Genomic DNA, 25304 nt, shown 5'->3' on the forward strand with positions numbered 1-25304 from the left:
AAGGGCAGTTTGATTTTCTAAATTTTGTATCAATGAATATTTCATGTGTACTAGTAAATTTTTTTTTTTAACATTATAGGTATTAGTAATTTTTATTTCAATATAACCCTCCTCTAGTTTGTTTTTTTTTTTTGTACTTTTTATAACTATGCATCAAGTTATCATGTAATAAAAGGGATGCGTTTCTTTGTGACATGGAATTCAGTATCATAATTTCTTAATCTTCTTCATTATCTAAATTTATTCTTCATGATAAAATCAACAAAATTAGCAATTAAACTAATGAATCTAAGTCAATCCAGGCAATTGACTCAGTTGAGTCAATGCGGGGTCCACATGTAGTTCAGCCAATTGACCCACTGGTCCAACCACTAACACAGCTTGTCTGGTTTGAGTTCAAGTTCAGTTTTTATAATTATGCCTTTTCCATCCTAAAATCATGAGTAGAAACAGAATCAGTAGCAAGAGCTAATGAACAATTCAGTGATTTAGCGAGTATGCTCACAAATAATAAATTAAAAGAAAATTTGGTTATATGAAAGGGGGAAAAAAAAGTAGCAAAAGTGGATTACAAGCAACTTGATCCATACCCATCACATATGAGAAAACCCATCAGCTTGAGTGGTATGAAACAAATGAGGCATTGAAGTATGATCAAAGGAAAGGGATATGCTATAAGATATGCTTAAAGGTGCCAAAATCTAGAATCCGAGTGCTCAATCTAGTAATCTGCACCATGCAAGTGCTAGAATTACCACCATGAACTAATGATGATAAAGACTAGCATAGTGTACACTAAGTGGTCTTCCATTTAATGAGTTATTGACACTCAACTGATAAATTACTGTCTGAAGGATTGCTACCGAGAATATTATCCGAAGCAATTAGCATAAACTGACTCATTCTTCACTGCTATAGCAGTAATATTCTTCTGTATGTTAAGTAGGCTGAAGAACAAATAAGATTAAGCCAAATTGGCAAAAGCAACACCAGTGACGAAGAATTGAATCCAATAGACTTGAGTCACTTGAAATCTGATTTTGGTATGTAGAAAGGAAGAATAGCACTAGGCCAGCAAGACGCAGATGAAAAATGTTCACAGCTCAGAAGGGAAATCTGCATAGATACAACTGATCTAGAGGACTACAGCATCAGGAAAAGTGGAAGAGGGAAGAAGACAACTGAAGAGGCTGATCTAGAGGACTACAGCATCAGGAAAAGTGGAAGAGGGAAGAAGACAACTGAAGAGGCGTAGCATAAGATATGCAGTCTCCAACAATTTCTGAAGAAATCTGATGATATTTGTTAAAACCAGAATCCATTGCCGGCCTGGAAGATGAATGCATGTTAACTGCTACAGGTGGCTTGGGAGAAGAATCAGTGTAAATCCCAAACGTAGATCAGGAATCTGCTATAGATGAGCAGAAAATCTTGCTCCATTGCAGAAAAAATCGACATCAAACAGAGATCAGATTTGAAGTGTGCTGGAGGAACCATCAGGATGTGCCAATCTTATTGGGAAGCCTAAAAGCTGATGCTGGAAGGAAAACAAAGCTGAAGAAGGCTTTGTTCCAGGAGAAAGGCTGCTGTTCTGCAGGAGCACAAATAAACTAATAGCACCAAAGAATATCGGCAGCAAACCAACAGGAAGATGTCTATGCCAGCAAAAGATATCCATGGTCCCTTCTTCCTTAGAAGACCAACAAGGAAATCCCTCTGCTCACAATCACAGAAGCAGCAGGATTGGAAGAATTGAATGAGTCAGCTGGAGTTGAGATACATGAAGCTTCAAGCAACCACAGTTTAAATTGAAGAAATGAGTGAGCAAGCATTTGATTCCCAAGTTACATGAGGGGCAAGGGGAGACTCAATGCCATGGATCTTTGCAATGTTAGATGGAAAAGAAATATTACAGGGAATTATTCTAGATAGTCCCCTACTGAAATTAACAACGTGGACCTCCGAGTTTTATCGGAGCTACTAAAATGTAAAATAAAACCAGTTGAAAAGAGAGATTTGACTCTCTTAGTGGCATAGCAAACAATACCTATGACTAGGCTTTCCTAGACAATTCAGAGGGGCAATATTGCACTTGAGTTTAAAACAATTTTATCGTACAAAAGAGCAAATATCCTCAATATAATAGAGTTAGAAAGAAAAAAATATTAAATGGAACCAACCTATATAAACCCCTCACAGCAGAACTCAAAGATTGTGCATATGCAGAAGGATTGTGCTTCAAAAGTTGCTGACTATCGGCATCTACCTGATAATGGAAACAAATATGTCAAAACTGCGTGAGCAAAAAAAGTATGTAAATTCAGATGGCAACATTGCATAATTAATTTATGTAGTTTACATAAAAATAAAAGAGAAACTGCCACAAGCTAGTTTTAGACTTTCACTGACTCTCGCTTTCTTGTTAGGCATGAATGCTTCTATCATTAATAATTATATATTTTACTTTTTGCACTTGTATCAATTATGGCAAAGCGATATCACGTCTTATCCTTTTTTATGTTAATTCATGTTAACCTTGTCATCCAATCCAGTTCATTTTCCTAGCCTATCAGATTCATATTAATACTCAGTGTCACATATATAGACCATGTCAAGATCACTAGGCAGCCTAACAATCATAAGGTTTATTTGGTGTAGATGTATGAAATTATTCCAACAAATTAAAAAGGTTGGATTTTTTTGATGGGAAAAGATAGTAGATACGCTAATAAAATCAGTTGGAAGGTGCAAGACAGTCATCTTCACAAATGAAGAACTTGGTTGTTCTCAAGTACAACAAAGTTTCTTGAATAAATAAAATATATTCAATTGTCATCATGGTAATAATCAAGATGTTTCTGGCCCAACTATTTAAGGTTTTCTAAGCAGATCTCCATTGAGCCCCAACATCACTTACTACAAGTCAAATCAAACGAATCAATAAAAATTATATTACCTAGAATTTTCTTTGATCTCCTTTTGCCGTTTGTCCCTTTGTATCTTCTACTCTAATCAATTTAATTCATCTAATCTACAAAATCTATTGCTACCTTTCAATATGTTCACACTGCAGCAATCTATTTTCTCTAATTTAACATCAGTTGAAAATTCACCCAAGTGCTTCTGAATATCAATATTATTAATCCTTCCACATCTATAATCGCATTTTCATGTCTACTACATTAAGATGTTTTTGCATGTTGTTATCCACCACTCTAATCAATAAAAGGATGGTTAGTAGTACTACAGATTATCTAATTTTCATTTTAGCTCAAGGAACACAAACGTCCAACGATCTTCATTTCAACTACCCAATCTTTGTCCTATTAATGAGATCTTCCTTAAGTAAATTCAAGATATCTAAAACCATTATTAACATGAAATTCATGTCCATCCATCTTAATTATTTTCTCAATTATTTTTCTATAACTGAAATTAATCATCTTATATATTCAGAGTAGTTTTACTTAAAATAAAATTTTGAGCTTCTAAATTTTTATCTTTGAAGATTAGAAATGAAGATTTTACCTTGAATGTATAGAGAATTCATCCAAAACTACCATAAAAAGGTAAGAACTTACAACTCTCCTGTGATCTAAACCTGTGATTAAAGAAGTAATTTAAAACCCTCTCAATAGCTCTAACATTAATAATGGCATTATCATACGTTCTCTTTCTCACAAAATATCATTACTATTCTTCTAAAAATTCAAGATAATAATTTTCTAGGGACTAATCACATGTATTTGCAAAATCAGTAAAAATCATATGCAAATCTTTTCGATTTCTTTGTACTTTTGAATAAGTTATCTTGTCATCTAAAAATCTTTGATATTCTAAATAGAAAAAAACAAAAATAATTGTTCCATATCTTTTTCTCCTCTGAATAATTCTTCTTCAAAATTGAATGCAACACTCTCTTCTCAAAGTTGGATGGCATTACTCATTAACTTAATCTCCCTACAGTAGATAAATATTGTATATCACTTCTTTTCTCATAAATTGATAATAATTTTTTTTTTCTTTATTCCTTGGGCATCTCATTTCTCAAACTTCGGTTGAATACCAACCTTAACCAAATTATACTATGATTCCTAAGCTATTTCAAGAGGAATATCATCTTAAACTACAGTTTCACTTTCCATAAGTTTCTTTAGAACTTCTTTAATCACATTTGATCTAATATTTCAAATATATCAATGATTCCTAAGCCTTCTGTAATCTCCAATCTTCAAAGCTAGATTTTTCTGTAGCGTAATTAAAAACGTGCAAAAATAATTTCCTTCTCATCTTTCCTTAATTACATCTTAATCAACAAACATTTTGGTTTTCATCTTTTATGCATCAAATATCACCTAAATTACTATATCTTTAACTAGAATCAGCAATCTAATAAATATCTTTCTCCTTTTTCTTATTTCCTAGATCATGATATAACTTATGTTTTAAAGATTGATATGCTTACAACATCTATACCTAAATTTTAACAACTACATAACATTTGTTCCTCTATGATCATAAACTCATAAATACTTGGAAAATTATTTTTAGTGTCTTGTAAATTTCAAGTGCCAGAAGTTTCAAGTAGACACAAAAATGGACAATGAAAATTTCCCCTATAAGCATATTGAGCATTCTTCCAAATCAATTTCTGCATCTAAACCTTTTCTTGATTTTTGCTAAATTGAATCATTGTATCTTCAGACATAAGGAACGGGATAGTTCAACCATAGTCCATTTGCAAAACCTATTTTTAATTAACACATCTTAGGGAGAGGAATGCCTGAAACAAGCTGGGGAAATAATGCAAGCTAAATAACATACAAGTTTCTCAATGGCTTTGTAGCTAGAAGAAAGTAATCTAGACAGTGAACTCTTCTTCAGCTCCTTGTTAACAATTGTATTGAGTGTAAGAGTTATTGCACTAACAATTTCCTCTTCCTCTTCATATGAAAGATTCCATTTCTCCAAGTCCTAGATATGAAAAGAAGTTACACAAAACAAATAAACAATCAATATCAATTTCTGAAGAAAACACCAAGATTGCCCAAATACATAAAAATTTAAAAAATAGAAAGCTTCCAAACATCTTCCAATATTTTAGATAAACACTCTTGATTGTTTACATGCCTTATAATCTTGGACTTATAAGCATTGGATGATCATAGCTTACAAGACAGATGGTCTCCCCCTTCTGAAATATTCATAAAGGCTTTAGGAGGATGGTTTCATCAATACATGTACAACTATGAAAGTGATATTTCAGCATCTTTACAGGCCTACAATTTGTCAATGGTTCTATCTATCTAGAAGATACAAGTACTTTTTGGGTAATCGGTGAAATCTATTTTTTCATGCAGTTTCCCTATAACAACAGGATTAGAAGACAGAAAACCACAATTTCACTAGATGAGTAATCGGTTCTGCCTATCTACATGTGACCATCATATTTTATCATGAATGAGGCACTAGGTGACATAACTAGGCCCCATTACTCATCGAATACTCCCATAAACCAAAAATCCTTGACAAGCACAAGTTTCTTCCACACATATATGTTTGTGGACCAGAGCTCTTACTCAATGTCTTTAACTCAAGCATCTGCGATTATCCAGTTACAAAGATTGAAGATGACAAGTTTTCCAGATTGAATAAATACCAACAAACTTTATCAAGCTATAATGCCACAATTGACAAAATAAATTGTTGCCTACTATCAAGTTCTGGGAATTGACAAAATAAATTGTTTCCTGCTATCAAGTCGATTCTTTGAAATATTCTAATCTATGTGAAGATCAGTAAAAGTGTAGCTTTTGTGTCTTAAAAGATTTAAAACTAATAGGAAATTGCAGTAAAAGCATAGCATCTCATCATTTCATACTCATTTAGAGGACGGGAAAAAAAAGGATCTGTCTGTATAGCACATTCTTACATTGCCACTGTAGCCAATTTTCATGTGAAAGGAATATAACATAGATACATTCAGATCATGCAGAACCCAAGTATATAGTACTGCTATAAAATTAACAGCAATAAATCTTTCACAGCAGAGAACAAGATGGACATTCAACATCTACAATCAAATACTGATAAAGAACTTAAACTTAATGGTGGAAAACACTATTCAAACAGATTACATACTGTAAAACAGTGAATACTAGAGATACATTGGAAGTTTCTTGGCAACATGGCCTGAACTAGCAATAGCGGATGTTAATTCAGTTACAACTTACAATCATTTCTGAACAAGGATGGTAATCCTCATTGCTTATTATCAAAACACTGAATAGTGGCATGAATACATTTTTGGCTGCAGATGGATATCAGCATCAGACAAAAATTTCAAGCTATAGATCATGCAGTTTCTTGTTGCACCTTAAATTGCATGTATTACAACTACATCTATAGTATTTTGTTACCTCGCCTATCCAGATCAAAACTTCAAGATTTTGTAGATCCTGCATAACTGCTGAAGCATCTTCACAAAGCTTACGCAATGCTGAGGAACAAGCATTTGAAGAAATTGATTTTTGAATCCCCGAGGCACAAAATAGACTGAAAAAAAATGATTAGAAAAGCAGATGTTACAATTATGAGAACTAAGTAAAGCTGCACTCCTGATTGTTCTCAAATAGATATAGTATAAGATACTAACAGCAGTACTCTGATGTTGGCTGAGGGAGAAGATATCCACTTAGAGTAGGAACCAACAACCTCTGCTACAGCTTTGTACACCTACCTAGGTACAAGATACATTAGTGCTCTGTACAATGTGTCACATCAAAAAAATGATAAATAGAATTATAGATAATGCAGCGGAAGAAAAAGGTTTTTCCTAGGCAGTTTGAGAGTAAATCTTACAAAGAAAAAAAAGTCATCATGCCCATCGGATGCTTTACTTGATAGAATAGATACCAGCTGCATTACCATTGAGAAGTCAATTGAATCTCTACCTCGGACAACTGTGTCTGCAACCTGATATAAGATGGTGAAGATCTATGTGCCGGCATAATTTAATATGGGCTCCATATAACAGAGCCGTATACTGCAAAAAGTGATTATTTTTTAATAGTTCTACAACACATTCACAAGAAACTAGAAAGAGCATATACTGCATAAATACTGAAAAGACAGACACATACGATTCTATGGGCAACATTCAAAATTATCACCTCCTTCCCCTCCAACTCCACCATCTGCCACCTCCCTAACATCCACATCTCCTCCTTCTTCCACTTCACCATTCACGTTCCCATTTCCTACCTAGATGGATCTCAACTCACTCTTCTCAACATGATCACTGTATCCACCATTTGCCTAATTCCTCACCCGAAGCAATTCACGCATCCTCGTCATTGTCGACATCAGCGCCCTAGCTCCCTACCTCATTGCTTCCAATTACATTGTTCAAGCTAGCATCAAAAGGGTCAGCATCTGGCATCAAAAGCCCATATATAGCTTGAATCTTGGCTGATAAGAGGAGTCCTCCGACAAGGTGATTGCCCTAGGGAACATAATGACTTGCACCACAAGCTCCAAGATTATGATCCTGCAAAAAAGGAAACTCGAGACTGGGACACATCTGGATATGGTGAGATCATAAACCCTACAATGAGGGAGTATGACAGTGGCGCATTGGCCAGGAAGGGCATTTGTGGATTTTAAGGTGATGATGGAGTAGGTATGGAAGTTGATTGATTGTCCCATTCAAAAAAGGTGTTATCTTACCTGTGGACATTTGTCAGTATGCTAGTGGAATTGTTCAGTGGTACAACAACCGAGAGGAGCAAGAATAAGGTGAGCATGTTCATGTCTGTGGGAATGATAGTGGTCAAGCTCATTGCTACACAATGGAAGTGAATGGAGAAGAGTTTACAAATATATTCCATATGGGCACCTGAATATTCCATATTCTAGATGTTGTGTGGATGTCAAATCATTTTTTAAGTGGTAAATTGAGGGAAAATTAACATATGCTTGATTTTAACATTAAATAAGAACATCGTGCTACATTAGAGAAAAACGAAAGTTTGCACTATACTTGAGAAAGGCGCAAACTTAATATATTAACTCTATATCAGCATAGTGTTCTTATCATTTGGTGAAGCACAATGTTCATCATTGTTATAATTTTTTAACCTTTTCCTACATCACACATCAAACAATTTTATTCTATTGACTATCTTTTAAAAATTTTGTTATCTATTTTGATATCACTAATCCTACCAATATGAAAAGGAAAATAGATTTCTGGATTTATCATATCATTACAGATTTCATAAACTATGGTTACATTGATACAAACCATCAATCAATAAATGCACTCCAAGATAAAAGATATGAAAATGCTGTGTCAATAGGTATAAAAATAATTGTCAAGTTAAATAAAATTGCCCTATCATGACATGATTAATAAATTTACCAATGAAATAGATAATTATCATATTCCCAAAACTACTTAATTAACATTTTCCTGGAACTACTACTGTGAAAAAAAAATATTCTAGTTGCAGATATTGCACTGTGCTTCTATGTCAAGACTTGAGAAGGTATAATTATATAAATGCACAACCAAGGTAAATCAAGCAGTTGTTTTCATAATCTATTTAGCATGTTATATGATCAAGGATATTGCAGTCATTTCCAAATCGCTTACCACATTCAAGGCAAACATTCTAGCTTCAAATTCTACCCAATGGACAAATGAATCAAAGGAAGGACATCCAATTGAGAAAAGCTGCAACAAATGATTGTGAAATAGTTATTGCACAAGTATTAGTTTTCAAAAAAGAAGAAGAAGAAGAAGAAGAAGAAGAAGAAGAAGAAGAAAATGTTCAGATTTAAACATAGGTAGACATAAAGGCAATGAATGGACATTGCCGTATCAGTAACTGAATTTTTATTCTGGGTATCAGTAGAAGGATTTAATTTTAATAATGCAAAATAATTTTAAACAACTAGATTGAACCTCAGTTTTATTTTACTGTTTCAATTAATCATGTGTCCCAACTATCTTAAATTCTTTAATGTTAAAGTTAAAGATTTATCTAAATTGAAGTGGCATTTTAACCATATAAACTTAAAAAAATAATGGAATAGCTTTGGCAGCAAGTCTTATGGTTGCATTGTGCAACTTAAGTTGACATGTGTTTTTAACGTACGCAAATAGCATGGAATATGAATCAATTCAAATGGCATTGGAATGGTTTAATTGGAATGGTAAACCAAACCTGACATAAGGCATGCCATCTCAGCTTCCTACCATGCAAAATAATGTTCTCACCTTCTGAACGAAAGCAGCAGGACCCAGAATTTGACAGATATCAATCAAAAGTTCCTCAAGGTTCAATCTGAAGTGAATCAACCCATCGGGTATGTCTAGGCTATCACTGTTGTCTGATCCAGTACCAACAACCTAGCAGAAAGATAGCACATCCATGTTAGTCAACAGAATAAGATTATTAAAACTAGAAAAACCTTTTTATGGAAAAAAAAATTCAAGGCTTATGTTAGTCAACAAAATGAGATTACACAACCACCAATATTAGAAAAATATAGACCCAAGCCCACATTTGTCAGACATATTCTTTGTGAAAAATCAAGAAGATAGAAGCCAAAGGAATATGTTAAAATTCATACGTTTTTTATTCAAAAACCTTGACCGATAGACATCAAAGGAAGACTCATGCCAAGAATAAGATTATGCAATGAAGAGTAAAATGATTTAGCTAGAATTTGTCACATCTTCAGATATTAAAATTAAATGTTTCATCATATCAGGTAAAAAACTGCCATTTTGTTTGATCAGCTGCATATTATCATACAAAATCACATTCAGGTAAGAAGAGACTATTCTAAATACTCATTAGGATGAAACCATGGACTTGCTATGGATCCTAAGAGGTGAAGCAAAGCATGAAAGGAAGAATAAGAGGTAGTAGTTGAGAGAAACCTAGAGTCAGGGAAAAGGATGTATACATGCAATGATTGGTATACTAATGCTTTGGTGGTTATGCCCGGAAATGATCCCCCTGTTTCTCCTGATTGTTTCTCTTGCTGAATTTTCTTGTCCAATTTCCTTGCTATTAAAAAGATGGCAAGTGACCATGTTTAATCAAAAGTAGCAACAGAACAAAGAACAACATAATCCCTCCTTCAATCAGTACAAGCAAGGTTTAAAGAAATGAGTCTTCACCATCTGGCATTTGTCATTTTTATTGGTACAGTTAATCGTTAATTTCAGGCGCATGGTCTAATAGAGGGCAGTTTGGTACACGAAGGGTTGGACCACATTGGGTCTATTGTACGCATCCTTACAATGCATTGCAAGAGGCTATTTCTGCGACACAAACACCTCAAGGTCACACGGCAATAAATTTATCATTGCGCCAAAGCTCCCCTTTAATAGATGGATATTAGTGTCAGTATGGTGCAAAAAAACACATTACACTCTGACATAGAGTTCTTTTAGACATTATTTGGTTTAAATTTTTTATCGCGAGCACAACTACTGTGAACTGTTTGGTGCATACCCTTTGTCTATATACTTTGAAGTTTGAATCATAGTCAACACGTTACCTAAAATGAATCACACTAAAGTCAAGAGGAAGACCTTATTTTTCTCAACTGTAATAAGAATGACATGTCCAACAACAGATAAATTCAGTATTATGTCGCTATTGTTAATAGTACCACATGCAAAATAGTTGGTGAATTACATGATAGAAAAAACAATGACATAGTTGCAAGTTCTTAGCACGATTACAATTTCAACAAAAAGAAAAACAACAAAGGGGAGAAAAGGATATAAAACCTGGGCACGCAATAACACTGCATCTAGCAATGCTGAGAACACAGGGAAGAACATGTCTTCCACAGTTTTCCTATTTGCATTTTGAAAATCTACTCCCAGAAGATAATTTGCTAAGCAGCACCTGAAATTAGAAGAACATAACCATATTAAATATCTCAGTCTAGAAGAATGAACATAATTAATCATCCATCAGCAATTAACAGCATAGGGCTTATCTCAGTATTTCATATTACAACTTTTTGAAACAAAGATATTGATCATAACTATTGGGGAAATAGGTGAGATAGACTGGGATCAACAATTCATCTACTAGCTTCAGATGTGCACAGGCACAGAGCCCTAGGCCTGTACTGCAATTAAGGCCCAATCACTTGGAAAGTGGAAACTCCTTTTTGGAGTTATTCTTAATGGGATCTTGGCTTTTTTTTTATATGAATGTGGATTTTCTCACTGTGGAAGTGTTCAATAGTCTGTGTTTGGAAAGCGCTAAACATGGGAATTTCATTGTTTTTTTCCACCAATAATGAGAGAAGAATGAAAGTGCTCTTGCAAAAGGTGTGCAAGATGTCCAATTTTCATTGTAGTTTTGCTTCCATTTGGGCTTATGTTGAATCACATTTAGATGCCAATGATATTGACCATTAGAAGATTAAAGCACAAGACCAAGATAGCATCTAGAAGTGTTTAACTTGATAGGAACAATATATAGCCTCTGATACTCAGAAGTGCACAACCACATAGAATAAATATGAATTAGCTTGAGTTGAAAATTTCTGAGCCAAATCTTATATGAGTTTTGTAGTATACTTCTTTAGCAAACTTTTACTCGAGATTGGCCTATTTACTTACAAAATCAGTCTGGCATAGGGTACTCCAGAATGTTAGTCTTGGTAGTCTAAAAACAAGTATAAATAGATCACAAATCAAATTATCTGAGCTTTAATTCAATAGCAGGAGAAACTCCACAGCCACTTGGAACTAACAATGAAACTGCTTAACTTTGCAACTTCTTAGATAATAATGAAGACACATGATGTGATATTACCAGAACTGCAAGGTTGAATCTGCAATCTCCCAGTCACAGCTAGAATAAGTCACACAACTGTGATGAAAGAGAAATTATCAGCAGAGGCTGACAGCACAAAGAAAACAAAGTACAGTTCACTTGATAAATGAAGATTCAAGTGCCAAGTATGCTAGGACATTCCATCTCAACATGCAGAACAAATATTGGTCAAAATCAAGTGAATAGTAATAATATATCATCTCAAAATTATAACAATATTACCTCAAGAGTGCATCTGCAAGTGTCAGTGCCTCAGCAGTTGCTGTTGCAATAAGAGCTGGTGCCTGCTATGTGAGCAGAAGTCAGTAAATGTGGAGAACCAATCTAGGCAGATTATTGCAGAGTTGTTGCAGATTTATTGCAGATTTGATTATTACAGATTTGATTTGATATTGTATAATTAGGAAGATTTGATTTGATAATAGTTGTAATTGATTAGGAGATATTATGCGATTTCAATTACTTAAATAGGAATATGTAATTTGTATATAAAAGGAGGCAAGGTTATTGAAATAAAGGTGAACTTTTTTTTAGAAAACCACGTGGTATCAGAGCGAAGTTTCCTTGTGCTGCCCAGCCGCCTCTAGGGTTTCGGTCTTCATCAACCATCGGGGATTCTGATCTTCGAGGGCAACAATGCTTTCAGTCTCTCTTCCACCTACTTACTAAGACTGCCGCCAATCATGTCGGACTTCGAGCAAATGCCGGTAAACTCTTCCATAGTCAACTCTGCTCCAAATCACCCCATGATGCCGACAAACTTCTCCACAATCAACTTTGCTCCAAATCACCCCATCATGCCGCACTTTCGAATTCAACCAGAAACTATCTTTGGCTCAATTACCATTGACAAACTGAATGGCCACAATTATCTTCAATGGTCACAATCGGCAATGATGCTCATAGCGGACGAGGAAAAGATGATTATCTCATGGGTATTAGAGAACCAAAAAAGGCAGTCCGGAGAATCGAGTCTAGAAGGCCGAAAGCAACCTTGTTATGTCATGGCGGCCAAAAGAATTCACATATATCTATAATGATATGATATTTTCAACGTGGGACTTTGATTGTATTCCTAATAATGACTAATCAACTTTATGAATGCAGAAATTGGTAAAAATTTTCTATTGTTGACGACTGCCCAAGATATATGGGAGGCAGTTCGTCGTGGTACTTTCTCTAACCAAGACAACATTGCTGAATTATTTCATGTTGAAAGCACACTCCAAGACTTCAAGCAAGGTAATCATCAGTAACTACCTATTTCACAACTCTCAATCGGTATTGGCAAAAGGTGGATCTCTTTAAAACCAATAACCGGAAGTGTTCCGAAGACGAAACGTATTTCAAGAGATTTGTGAAAACCAAGAGAGTGTTCAAGTTTTTGATGCGACTTCATCAGTCTCTGGATATAGTAAGGGGCAGAATCCTCGGCACAAAACCACTGGCATCGAGAGGCATTTTCAGAAGTCCAAAAGGAAGAAAATCGTATGTGGGTAGTATTGGGACAGCCAAACCCCAAATTCAGTCTCTCAAGTCAACTGAAGCAAGTGCTCTCGCTACCCAGAATCCCGCTAACAACATGAATGACAATCAACCGAAGAAGGGACACCCATGGTGTGACTAAAGCAAAGACACACCAAAAGACACGTGTTGGAAGCTTTATAGGAAACAGGTGGATTAGAAGTTCTCCTCAGACTGCGAAGCAAAGGGAAATGTTGTAGTCACACCCACAACACAGTGTGACAACTCAGTTCCTTTCTCTAAGGAACAACTTGATATTCTCCAATAGCTCATTTAGAAGGCAAACATATCACCTCCATCAGCAATGCACATATCTACCCACTTCCCGTGGATTGTGGATTCTGGCACTTCAGAACACATGACAAGTGATAGATCACTTTTCTCCACTTTTTCACTATGTGACAAACCCCAATCAGTGCGTATAGTAAATGGGACATGTGCTAAAGTAGTTGGGACAAGAACCGTTCATCTCTCAAGCACACTAACTCTACATTCTGTGATATTTGTTCCTGAACTTGATTGTAATCTTGTGTCTATTAATAGATTAAATAAAGATCTCAACTGAGACTAAATTCCTTAAAACTCTTGTGTTTCAGGACTTGAGCACGAGGAAGACGATTGGTAGTGTTAAGTTTCGTGACGACCTTTATTTCCTTAATGCCTATCTATCTTCAAGTCATTTAGTTAGTCACAAATGTCAGTTGAGTTGAGTTGAGTTGAGTCCTGGTGAGTCCAATAAAGAAAGTGATATTATGATGTTGCACTTTCGACTTGGTCATCCCAATTTTTCATATTTAAGGTACTCGTTTCCCTTGCCCTTTATTAATAAAAATCTGAGTTTATTTCAGTGAAGTTTGTCAAATTGCAAAACATACTCGAAACACTTGCTCTCCCCGATAATATAAGCCTACACATCCTTTTTCTCTCATCCATGATGACATCTGGGGACTATTTCGTACCCCGAGTCACAGGCTCAAGGTGGTTCTTACTATTGGCTAATGATCACACTAGATTATGTTGGGCATTTCTAATGAAAGACAAATCAGAAGACAAGCACATCTTCCAAAACTTCCATGTCATGGTAAAAACCAATTCAAAAGTGATATTCAAATAATCAAGACCGACAATGCCAAAGATTTTTTTCAATTTTGAACTTGGCTCATATCTTAAATCTCATAGAATTGTCCAACAAAGCTCCTATGTTGACATGCTGCAACAAAATGGTGTGGCTGAATGGAAAAATCATCACATTCTTAAGGTAGCCCGATCCCTACTATTTCAAGTTAATGGCCCAATCACATTTTGAGGAGAAGCAATCCTCATTCAAACATCACACTCCATTGCAGACATTACAAAAATTGTTTCCCCGGTCTCGCCTTATCTCTAACTTCTTCTCAAACTCTTCGATTGCATTGCTTTTGTGCATATTCACTCTCAATAATAAAGCAAGTTTGATCCTCAGGCTCATAAATGTATCTTTCTTGGTTATTCCTTTAAAAAAAAGGATACAAATGTTATTCACCAGTTCAAAAAGTTCTACAACACTATGGATGTTACATTCTTTGAGACTATTCCTTACTATAATACTACAATTTGAGGGGGAAACAATACCAGTGAATTGCAGTATTGGGAATGGACACCCTTCTCGGGTCATCATCGTTTGAGTCTTCTGTTTAGCCTTCCCCAAAATCTGGTGATCCACCATCTCCAAATCTTGATAGTCACCCTCCTCATTCGCCAGGTGTATGAAAGAAGGAAACATCGAGTGTTGGTACTATCTCAACACTTCCAAGAGAATTCCCCAAGCCAAGTTGAACTTGAATCACAACAGGAGATAACAAATTCTAGCCGATAGCTGAATTTTACATTAAATCTATCAATTGCACTTGCACACATGAAAGATGATCGTGCGCTCAACACCCTCTTCACAGTTGCATTTCCTATTGATATCTTTAGACAGAATCAATATTCCTATTTCTGTGGATGAAGCTCTTAAAATTCCTGAATGGAAGAAGGCAACTCTCAAGGAATATAATGCACTAGAAAAGAATGGCACATGGGTGATAACAAGGCTACCACTAGGAAAGAAAACTATGGGGTGTAGGTGGTTGTTCTCAGTTAAACAAAATGCAAATGGGAGCATAGATCAATACAAAGCACACCTAGCGGCGAAAGGATATACTCAATCATATGGAATTAATTATCAAGAGACCTTTCCGCTAGTGGTTAAACTCTACTATCCATTGTTGCCAACTTGGAGTGGCCACTATATCAGCTTGATGTTAAAAATGTCTTCCTTAATGGAGCCTTGACTGAAGAAGTATATATGGACATCCTAGCAGGATTTGAGATAAGTGATACAAAAGGAAAAGAAAAATATACAAACTTAGAAAGGCATTGTATGGCCTGAAAGTCACCGAGAGTATGATTTGACATATTCACAAAAGTCTTAAAGAATGATGGATACTCAGTCACAAGTTGATCACACTTTGTTCACTAAGTACTTCTCATAGTTTTAATTGACTCAAGTCTCTCATGTCCAAAGAAATCGAGATCAAAGACTTGGGGCACGTAGGGTAATTCTTGGGAATGAAAATGGTCCAGAGCAACAAAAGCATATCTATTTCCCAAAGCAAATACACACTTGATTTGTTGCGTGAAACTGGAATGAGTGGGTGTAAGCCGACTGAAACTCCCATGGATCCCAATACTAAGCTTATGCCTAGAACTAATGAATTAGCGGCTGACAAGGGCCAATACCAACAGTTAGTAGGTAAGCTAATCTACCTAACTCATACACGTCTCGATGTAAGTTTTTCAATGAGTCGGATGAGTGAGTTTCTAAGTAATCCATCTATAGATCACAGTGAGGCAGTGAATCATATATTGAGATACCTGAAGAAAGATCCAAGGAAAGGTCTTATGTTTAGAAAATCAGGTAGCAGATCTTTAGAAGTATATACAGATGCTGATTGAGCGGGCAGAGTCTCCAAATGATAGAAGGTCTACATCAAGATATTGCTCTTTCATATGGGGAAACCTAGTAAAATGGCGAAGTAAGAAGCAAATTGTGGTCGCTAGAAGCAGTGCAGAAGCTGAGTTTAGAGAACTAGCCTCGAGTATTTGTGAGGGGATATGGCTAAAGCGGCTGCTCAACGAGTTCAAAGTTGAGACATCAAACCCTACTCAAATCTTATGCAACAACTAGCCGACTATCACAATTGCCAAGAATCTTGTCCACCATAATCGTACCTAATATGTGGAAATTGATCGACATTTCATTAGCGAGAAAATTGAAGATAAATCAATCACCCTAAACTACATTCCATCAAAGCATCAAGCAACTAGTTGACATCCTTACCAAGGCCTTGTTCAGACCTAATCTAAGTGAGATGAACACGATCCTTGGGTTGGAAAGCATCTACCGCTGAGATTGAGGGGGAATGTGGAGAATCAATCTAGGCAAATTCCTGTAAATTTGTTGCAAATTTATTGCACAGATTTGATTTGATATTGTATACTTAGGAAGATTTGATTAGATAATAGCTGTAATTGATTAAGAGATATTATGTGATTTCAATTTCTCAAATAGGAGTATGTAATTTGTATATAAAAGGAGATAAGAATTTATGTAATTTGTATATAAAAGGAGGCAAGGTTATTGAAATAAAGGTGAAGTTTTCTGGAGAAACCCACAATAAATAAACATTATGCTGTCCCATATATAATTCAGCATGTTACAAATTTCTGGTCCCTTTAGAAACTATCATCGAAAGAAAACATGTTCAATCAGTTGCATCAACTTCTGTCCTAATCAAATAAGAATGTATTCCTGCCTTCAGAGAATCAGCTAGGTTCTAGACGGAATCAGTAAACCAACTAGTCCACCTCATTTACAAGTGATTCCAGTTAAAGGCAGTTAGTAAATGTAAAATAATTTAATAAGTTAATCCAATAAAATGAACTTCCGTTGAAAGTAAATACAACATGTACTATTTGAATTTTAAAAATAAAAAGACTCACAGCTTGTCCGATTTCAGACATCAAGCATGCAAGGCCACCAATTATTTTCTCATCTTTATTAAGAATAGCTGATCTCAGAAGCACATCTTTTAAATATTGTATTCTAATCAATAAGACCTGTGGTAAGCCCTGTAGAGATCAAGATAAGTTGAGCAGTTAAAGTCAGAATACTAGCAGCAGATGAAAGAAAAACTATAACTTGAAATCCTGTATCCATTCCGTAAATTATCAAAATTTGATAATGATTGGCATGTAATCTCGCATGTGCAACCTATGTCGCTCATGCTGATGAGTACAGGTTATGCTGAGACTTGGCACACTTTGGCATGCTACAACACGTGTCAAGTACTTATTTTTTTATTTTATATAGCTTGTTTCCCTAAAATTTCAATTCAATTAATTATCTAATCACAAGAGACTATTATTAACTTGCCAAGTGTCCCACTTCATGGCTAACACCTACATCCTCCAGGGTTGTCACTAATATTAGTTTTAGCTAAATCTACAAGTATTTGTCAGCATTGACCATACGTTTTCTATTTGTATAAGATGAAATTATTTTAAAAATCTATGAGCGTAATTTGTGTAAGTTGGTGAAGTTAGGAGGGAGGGGAGCGATGAAACTTTCCTTTTTTCTTTCAGACTAACATGGTTTTAAAAAGCATTACATCATAATATAGAAATAGAATTGTAATAAATTCCAATAATCAATCTTCAAGAGAACTCAAAATTCTTTGATAAACATATAAAATGCAAAGGAGACTTACTTCATACCGACTAACTAGCTCAATTAAAACTTCAACAGCCACATCGAATGAGGATGAAACCTGTCCAAAATTATGCCTACATGTTTAAGTGAATGAGTACTGCATTAGCTTACTGTGGATGGGAATGAAAAGTTAACCTGCAAGGAATTGAATACAAAGCTAAGTAGTGGATGTGTGGGTAAGGAAGCAGGTGGAATCTCTGAAAAGCATCCCGCACGTACCTGCAGTCCATAAAAATCTTTGTTACAGAGATGATAAGAAGGAAAGGTAGAATAAAGACTTTATGATTTTTATAGAAAGAAAATGAACAGGTAACAAAGACATGAAATAAAGAAAATAGTAGATACATCAGTTAGCACAGAGGTAGATCCAAGAAAATTAAGGAAATTATGAATGCTGCAGAATTATTTAGCCAGTTCACAGCATAAGTGAAACTCACATAGAGTAGAAAGCTTGTCAAAGAAAAGAAATGAAAGGTTAACATATCTTCTGGGGAATATTACTAACCCTAATGACATACTTAACTAAGTAGGTAAGGAGGAGTAATCATATGTCCTTCTTAGAAGTAAGTTGGGCGAAGTCCAAATTCAAATGTTTGATGTTTTGGGAGATCAACTCATAAAGAAAAACAATGTCCAATTGGCCTAACTCAGCATACTCTTGATTGTCAACCTAATTAGCAAACATCAGATAGACTCATAATGGTTGACCACAATGCAATTAAGAACGACAAAGGTACAAGCACTCACCCAACTAAGCAAGCATCGTAATACCCTCCTGTTTTTCTCTTGAAGCTTAATCTCATTGTCTAATCTTTGCTCCGATTGAAGCAAAAGGAACTGAAGAACAGTGGGAGTATGAGAGAGGAGCTGCAAAACATAGAAAGTTCATTGATGACAAGAATCTAAAACAAAAGACTGCAACTTCAACTTACTGAGTGAAGCTTTCATCAAACCTCTCGTGTGAATTGGCTTCTTTTCTCTGTGCTAATATTGCAATCCCAATTTCTGTTCTCTACTACTTCCTCAGGGAGAACAGTGAGCATCTCTAGCACTGCAAGGTTCCCATTCTCCTGGGTCTCATGCTGGTGCAAGCTGGAGAAGAGCTGGTCAATGGGCATGCTTTGCTCAATTGACCGTAGAATGAGAGCAGAAAGTGCGAGACATATCTGGGTTAGAAGCTGCAATTATCAAGAGAAGACGAAACAAATCCTTAAAGTTTGCACTTTTGAACCTGACCAAAAGAATGAACGAATGAAAGACAATAATGCTTCGATTATTATGACTATCAGATCCCGAGAAAACCATCAATGGACCAAATCCACAAACAGTTTAGAGACGGCAAGCACCAATGGACATCTGTTGAGGATCAAGTTGCAATACGTGTCTTCTTCCCATAAGAAGAAGAAGAGAGCCAGATATATAGGCACACCTGTGCGGGTCCCGAGCAGAAGCGTTGCGCAGCGAGAATAAGTGCGTTGAGCAAGGCGTCTTTGGCAGCCAGCTGCAAGTAATAGCCTTCATTTTGAACCTAGGAAACAAGGGCATCGTCATCAGTATCGCACCTTCGACGCGAGAAGAGGAGCGGAGGAGTTGAAAGTTCATGCAGAGGCACCTTGCGGCGAAGTATTTGGGCAGCGAAGAACTCGACCTCAAAGTCAGAGGGGGCGGCGGTGGAGGTGAGAATGGAGGCGGCGACCTCCCAGGCAGAGTCGGACTGCTGGAACTGGACCAGCCACTGGTTGGCCGCCACCCGGTTGCAGGACTCCCCGTCGTGGTTGAGGACGTGCACTGCCTGGGCCACCTTCCTCTGCAGCTCGCCGCTGCTCATCATGGAACGAATCCAGCGGCAGTGACGGAAGAAGCCGTACGGAAGGCCGTAGCTCCGGATTCGCCCTCCCGCTACCAGATTGTATCAGGAATTGCCAGGGAAGGGGAGAGATGATGGGGAAAGGATCGGACGGTTGGGGATCGGAGACTTTGCTGACAGCGGAGGCGGGAGAGAGAGAGAGGCGCTTCTCTGGCATCCAAGGGTTTTGATGAAGCTTCTTGTCGCCTGATTGGGGCTTCTCTTCCACCCTTTTTACTCCTACGCGTCGATCGGGCGCAAATAATATAAATGTTTTTCAACAAATTTATTCTTTTTTATATTTATATTTTTTTTTCAATATTTCTGAATATTAATAACCACGGCTTGCCTTTTTTTTTTTTTTGTTATTTTAATATTAATATTAAATTATTTCACAAATATTTACGTAGAGAAACATGTAGTAAATACAGCATATTTATTTATATTTATATTTTTCAAATTGGACGCGTAATCATAAAAAACTAGACTTGCAACCATGAAGAGCTAGGCTTTTAGATCACCCATCATGAATATTTCCTGATTACTCTGATGATCAATAGGATATTTCCATGGATCATTCCAAATACGATGTTATCTAATTCAATATTTTTTATTTAATTAAATGAATCAAATAGGATCATAGGTATGATTATGGATCATTAGGCTCAATTCATACTCAAATAGAGTTCGATTATCATACAATACACACCTACTATAGTTGAACTATTGATGAAGTTGGTGCGGTATTGATGAAGATGATGCACCATACTTCTTACAGAATATGAAACTGGGTCGTCTATCATAAAATTAGTCAAATTGTAAGATTTGAATACTTGATATATAAAATAAAATATTAACTCATTTTCTTAAATTTTATATTAAAAAATGATAACTCCATATTGCTTGGATGACAATTTAAATATCCTACCGTTGCATCATAACCTCGAGGGCATCTTAAATTTTATATTAAAATTTATTTATGAGAGCTTTCTAGTCTAGAAATTTACTAAGAACTTTCTTTATAAATTTTATTTATCGTCTCATAAATATTATTTACAGAAAATTCATAATTTTATTCATTATATATATATATATATATAATACACTAGATACCGACATAAGTCACAAAACTTCAATTTGATACATTATTATCTATACTTAAAAATTCAACCTGCTTAATTCAAAATCATCAATTACTCAGAACTAAGTTAGATTAAATCTTACACAGATCAAATTGATAGAATTTAATCTTCAAACTGAAATTAAAGAGGAAGCATTGTAACCTCACCAAACAATTTCCCCCCATTAGATTTCTATACAAGGAACATGGAATTAAGTATTACTCTTAGTAACTCCCTTAACATGATGAAACAAGAACACAAGGTTGCATGATTAGCAGATCTCTGTTGATAGCTGTGACTTTTGTACATATTCAATGCTTATTAGCAAGAAAGCTCATTTATTGGCAGCAAGAGATAGTAAATATAGAAAAACAGTTTCCGCAATCTAAAGAACAAATATACTGGTGTTTTTAACCCAAAAAGAAAACGGGTATGTACTATCGTTTCTTTAGTTATTCCCTCATTTGGGAGTACTTATTTCAGCTTCAAATAAGGCACAGCTATGAGGCTTCAGTTCATAAGATGATGATCCTTCGTACTCGTGTACATTTGTATCAGAACTACTTGAAAAGAATCCAGGAAATTCAAGGGAAGTATCAACAAGACGAAACCAAACGCTTCCATCCAACTGCTCGGGTAAAACAGTAGTCTCTGGTTGATCACTGGCATTAAAACATATAAACAAATTGCCAATACTCGAATTTGAGTTATCAGATTGCAGTTCTGATTTTAAGACCACGGCCAAGAAATTGGATATCGAGTCATCCCATTGTGGTTGAGATTGATTGCTTCCATACCAAACAATCTTTTCTGCTTCCAGAAAGTGTTTTCTCTGGAAAATATCCTTTCGCCGCACTCTAAGTGAGCTTAAGAATGCAATGAACTGTCTTATTTGTCTACTAAAGCCTGTTCCTTCACGAGTCCAATCTATCGGCTTCCTGTCCTTGTACAATGGTGAACCTCCAGTAGAGTAACCAAATTCATCCCCCATATTCAGCACTGGAACACCCAGCGAAACAAACAGGATGAACAAGAAATTCCTTGTTTGTTGAAGGCGTGTTTCAAGCACAGCACTTGTATTTGTAAGACCTTCATCACCACAATTCCAGCTAAGTTCTGAAGCAAGATTAGCACTGCTGAAGCTGACCAAATCGACAAGAGGAAGCCCAAAGTTCTTTGTCACAAAATTGAAAGAAAAAGCTGGGCCCCTGGAAGAAAATAAATCACCACTACCACAAAGTCTAGAAGCAAAATCACCTAAGTGATCATTACCTCTCAAGAAGTTCCTCACATCATTGCAAAATCTCACATTCATCTCTGCCCAATGATTCCAGTGAGGAACTTGGAATTCCTTGTATGACATGTTAAGAGGAGACCAGCAATCAGCAATAATCTTTGTCTTTGACAGCACAGGATCAAATGCTATAGCTTCCATCAAAAGTGGCCGCGATAAGTGATTCCCATGTTCTCCTTGAGACATTAAAGAAGAATTAAGGAAGCAAAAGCCATCTATACGGAACTCAATCACCCAATACCGGAGGCTGTCAATAATCAGTTCTTGGATGAAGGAATTATTGCATTTCAGTATAGTATTAGTTTCTGATCCATGCTTCCCCTTGTCGACTTTGTAACACAAAGAGCTATCCATGCCACAGAGTGATACTACTTGACATCCCTCCCCAGTATGTGTATAAACAACCTCCATCAGGACCTCTATACCTTCAGCATGCAGTGCCTTGATCATCTCCTTCATAGAATTGGTGGATGAAGCTGCACTTCGCTCTTCACCATACTGATGTGCCACTGAGAAGAAATGATATGGAAAGTAACAACCTTTCTCAATATTAAATGGAAATATTGGCTCTAGCAGGATTGAATTGACACCAAGCTCTTTAAAATGTTGTACTTTCTTGCTCACGCCAACAAAAGTCCCAGCAAGATCTTCTGATAGCCCATTAGACTTACCCTTGGTAAATTGCTCCACATTTAATCTGTAGACCACCAGTTCCTCCATTGGCAAAAATGGATGGGAATCACCATCCCAATTGAACAAGGTTTTCTTCTCCAGTGAACCGAGAAGCAAAGATTCACCTTGCTGAGGATGAAGATTTCGAACTATTTTCGCATATGGATCTAGCAGCGGGCGATGTGCATGAAATGCATCTCCTCTTTTTGATGGTTCCTTGCAGTAATAACCGTAGCTGGCATAGCCCTCAATGCTCTCCACAGTGATATGCCAAACATTGCCTGTGCGATTGACGTAAGGGTCCAATTCAATCTCTAGTGATGGAACCTCTGCTTTCTCATCATAGAGACATAGTATAACCTTCTCAGAAGTCCTTGAAACCAAAGAGAAATTGACCATTCCATGATCAGAAAAGGATACGCCCAAGGGAGCAGGATACCCTCGTCCAAAGCCCACAGGCACGCGAAAGTTCGTCTTTCTATGAGTTCTAATCTCCACGTCGCCAGAAGATAAATGCAGCAAAAATGACAGAAAAAAGGGAGCTTTTGCGAAAGCAAACTCCAAATCCAATGCGTACCTCCCAAAAGAAATTCGAACAAAAGGAACGCTAATCAAATTCGTCTCACTTTTGGCATCTTCAACAAGTGACCGCGAGGAACCAGGCCCAGCTACTTGATAAATCAAGACTAGGCCGTCATCAAAGCTGGAGAAAACCTCAATATGCACCGCAAAGCTCACACCTTCAGCTCCCACCACCACCGCCTTCACAAGGTCCCCTCTTTCCGACCTGAAGGAGTAGGAGAACTCCCTCGTCTTCACTTCTTGAGCTACGTCTCTTATCTTTGCCATGATCCGCTGTTGGCGGAGAGAGATCAAGGGGGCTGCGCAAGACACTGAATTAGGGGATGTAGGCGAACCGAAAACTGCAGCTCTGAGGCAGAAATTATCTTTATAGATGCATCTTCCGAGGGGTTTCAAATTTGGACGGCGCCGTCCCAAGAATTCAGCAATTGGAACGCCGCGAGCCTGCGCCGCTGCGGTAGGCAACCAAATGCTCGCCATAAGAAGACTATGGGTATTTGGGAGTAAACAAGGACAGCGATGGATGGAGCGCGTATAGGGGGAGCGAGAAGGGAAAGAAGCAGTATTGTACAGGAGAGACGAGAGGAAAAGGGATCATGGGAGGTAGCGGTGGAGGAGGAAGACGAAGACAACGCCAAGCGAGGGCGATTTTTTTTCTATTTTCTATTTTGTCTTCTAAATAGATGTGTATTTGTCATTGATACCTTTGCTATATCACATACAAATAGTAAAAGGACTCCTATTATATCTGCGTTATTTTTTCTTCTTCTTTACAAACTAAACTTCTTATTTGTATTGTGGCGATGATAATCAAAACTACTCGTGAATTTTTCTAATACAATTTTTTGACATAAAATAATTTCAATTAAAATGATTGTGATATTAATCAAAATTATTTTAAATTAATAAAAATTATTTCAATCGTTGATCAAAATTATTTTAAATTTTAACTAATATTGAAATAGTTTGGATTAATATTAGATACATTGTTATCCGTATTAAAGTATTTTGATAATATTAAAGAAATTTCAACAATGATAATTGAAGTAATTTTTACTAGCATTAGAATAATTTTAAGAGATTTTTAACTAATTTAATTTTAATTAATGTTGGAACAGTTTACTAATTTTAATCAAAGTGGAATAATTTTAACTAATATTAAAATAGTTTTGTTAAAAATATATTTTTGAAAAGAAAAATTAGTGAAAAATTAGAGCATATCTTAGACCCTATGACAATAAATAAACACATAAATCATGAAAGATATTTTATTCAGATCAACTCTTTATATACTTTATATAAGAGATCAGATCTCTAATGAAATATTTTACATTAATATTTAGGAAAACCCTTAGAACTAAATAATATATGGTACTATGCTAGTGGAAATATTGAACTAGACTAGCGTAGATCGAAATACTCGCAAACAGAAAAAAAAAATCATGAGTAAAATCATAAGTTTACCTTCACGACCAAAATACCAATTCAACTTTAGATGGTCTTACAAGGAAGGCGACGTCGAAGACCGCAGAAGTTGGCTACCAACAACTTAAATCCTTAAGGATGCGATAAAAAAATACTCTTAAAAATCAAT

At 36.1% G+C, this 25304-nt stretch overlaps 2 protein-coding genes and 1 long non-coding RNA gene across 4 annotated transcripts in view; all 3 read right to left on the reverse strand.

Annotated features, from left to right (window-relative positions):
- Positions 1–20285, reverse strand: part of LOC122052767 (transportin MOS14-like) — a 42797-nt gene extending 22512 nt beyond the window's left edge. Inside the window, exons 1-17 of one of the 2 annotated variants that reach the window (XM_042614465.1) lie at positions 19808–20284; positions 19625–19723; positions 19149–19373; positions 18943–19062; positions 18331–18414; positions 18194–18253; positions 17427–17555; positions 12102–12163; positions 11859–11915; positions 10814–10934; positions 9284–9415; positions 8657–8737; positions 6862–6975; positions 6656–6735; positions 6420–6555; positions 4825–4974; positions 2181–2266 (exon numbers count right to left, since the gene is read on the reverse strand). In XM_042614465.1, coding sequence (XP_042470399.1) covers positions 2181–2266; positions 4825–4974; positions 6420–6555; positions 6656–6735; positions 6862–6975; positions 8657–8737; positions 9284–9415; positions 10814–10934; positions 11859–11915; positions 12102–12163; positions 17427–17555; positions 18194–18253; positions 18331–18414; positions 18943–19062; positions 19149–19373; positions 19625–19723; positions 19808–20026 — 1955 coding nt within the window. In that variant the 5' untranslated portion in view covers positions 20027–20284. Of the gene's footprint in view, positions 1–2180; positions 2267–4824; positions 4975–6419; positions 6556–6655; positions 6736–6861; positions 6976–8656; positions 8738–9283; positions 9416–10813; positions 10935–11858; positions 11916–12101; positions 12164–17426; positions 17556–18193; positions 18254–18330; positions 18415–18942; positions 19063–19148; positions 19374–19624; positions 19724–19807 lie in introns of both variants that reach the window. The other variant, XM_042614466.1, reaches the window with a different exon arrangement.
- LOC122052768 lies at positions 13828–17368 on the reverse strand. Its single transcript, XR_006132090.1, has 3 exons — positions 16765–17368; positions 15015–16655; positions 13828–14894 (listed from the first exon to the last, which is right to left on the reverse strand). It is a non-coding gene; the product is annotated as an uncharacterized LOC122052768 (long non-coding RNA).
- A 1299-nt stretch (positions 20286–21584) lies between the features above and the next one.
- Positions 21585–24416, reverse strand: LOC122052769 (isoamylase 2, chloroplastic-like). Its single transcript, XM_042614467.1, has one exon. It carries the CDS (start codon positions 24188–24190, stop codon positions 21623–21625), a length of 2568 nt encoding a protein of 855 aa, XP_042470401.1. The 5' UTR covers positions 24191–24416; the 3' UTR covers positions 21585–21622.
- Positions 24417–25304: the final 888 nt, after the last annotated feature.

The sequence above is a fragment of the Zingiber officinale genome, chromosome 3A, assembly GCF_018446385.1.
Source record: "Zingiber officinale cultivar Zhangliang chromosome 3A, Zo_v1.1, whole genome shotgun sequence".
Taxonomy (NCBI): Eukaryota; Viridiplantae; Streptophyta; class Magnoliopsida; order Zingiberales; family Zingiberaceae; genus Zingiber; species Zingiber officinale.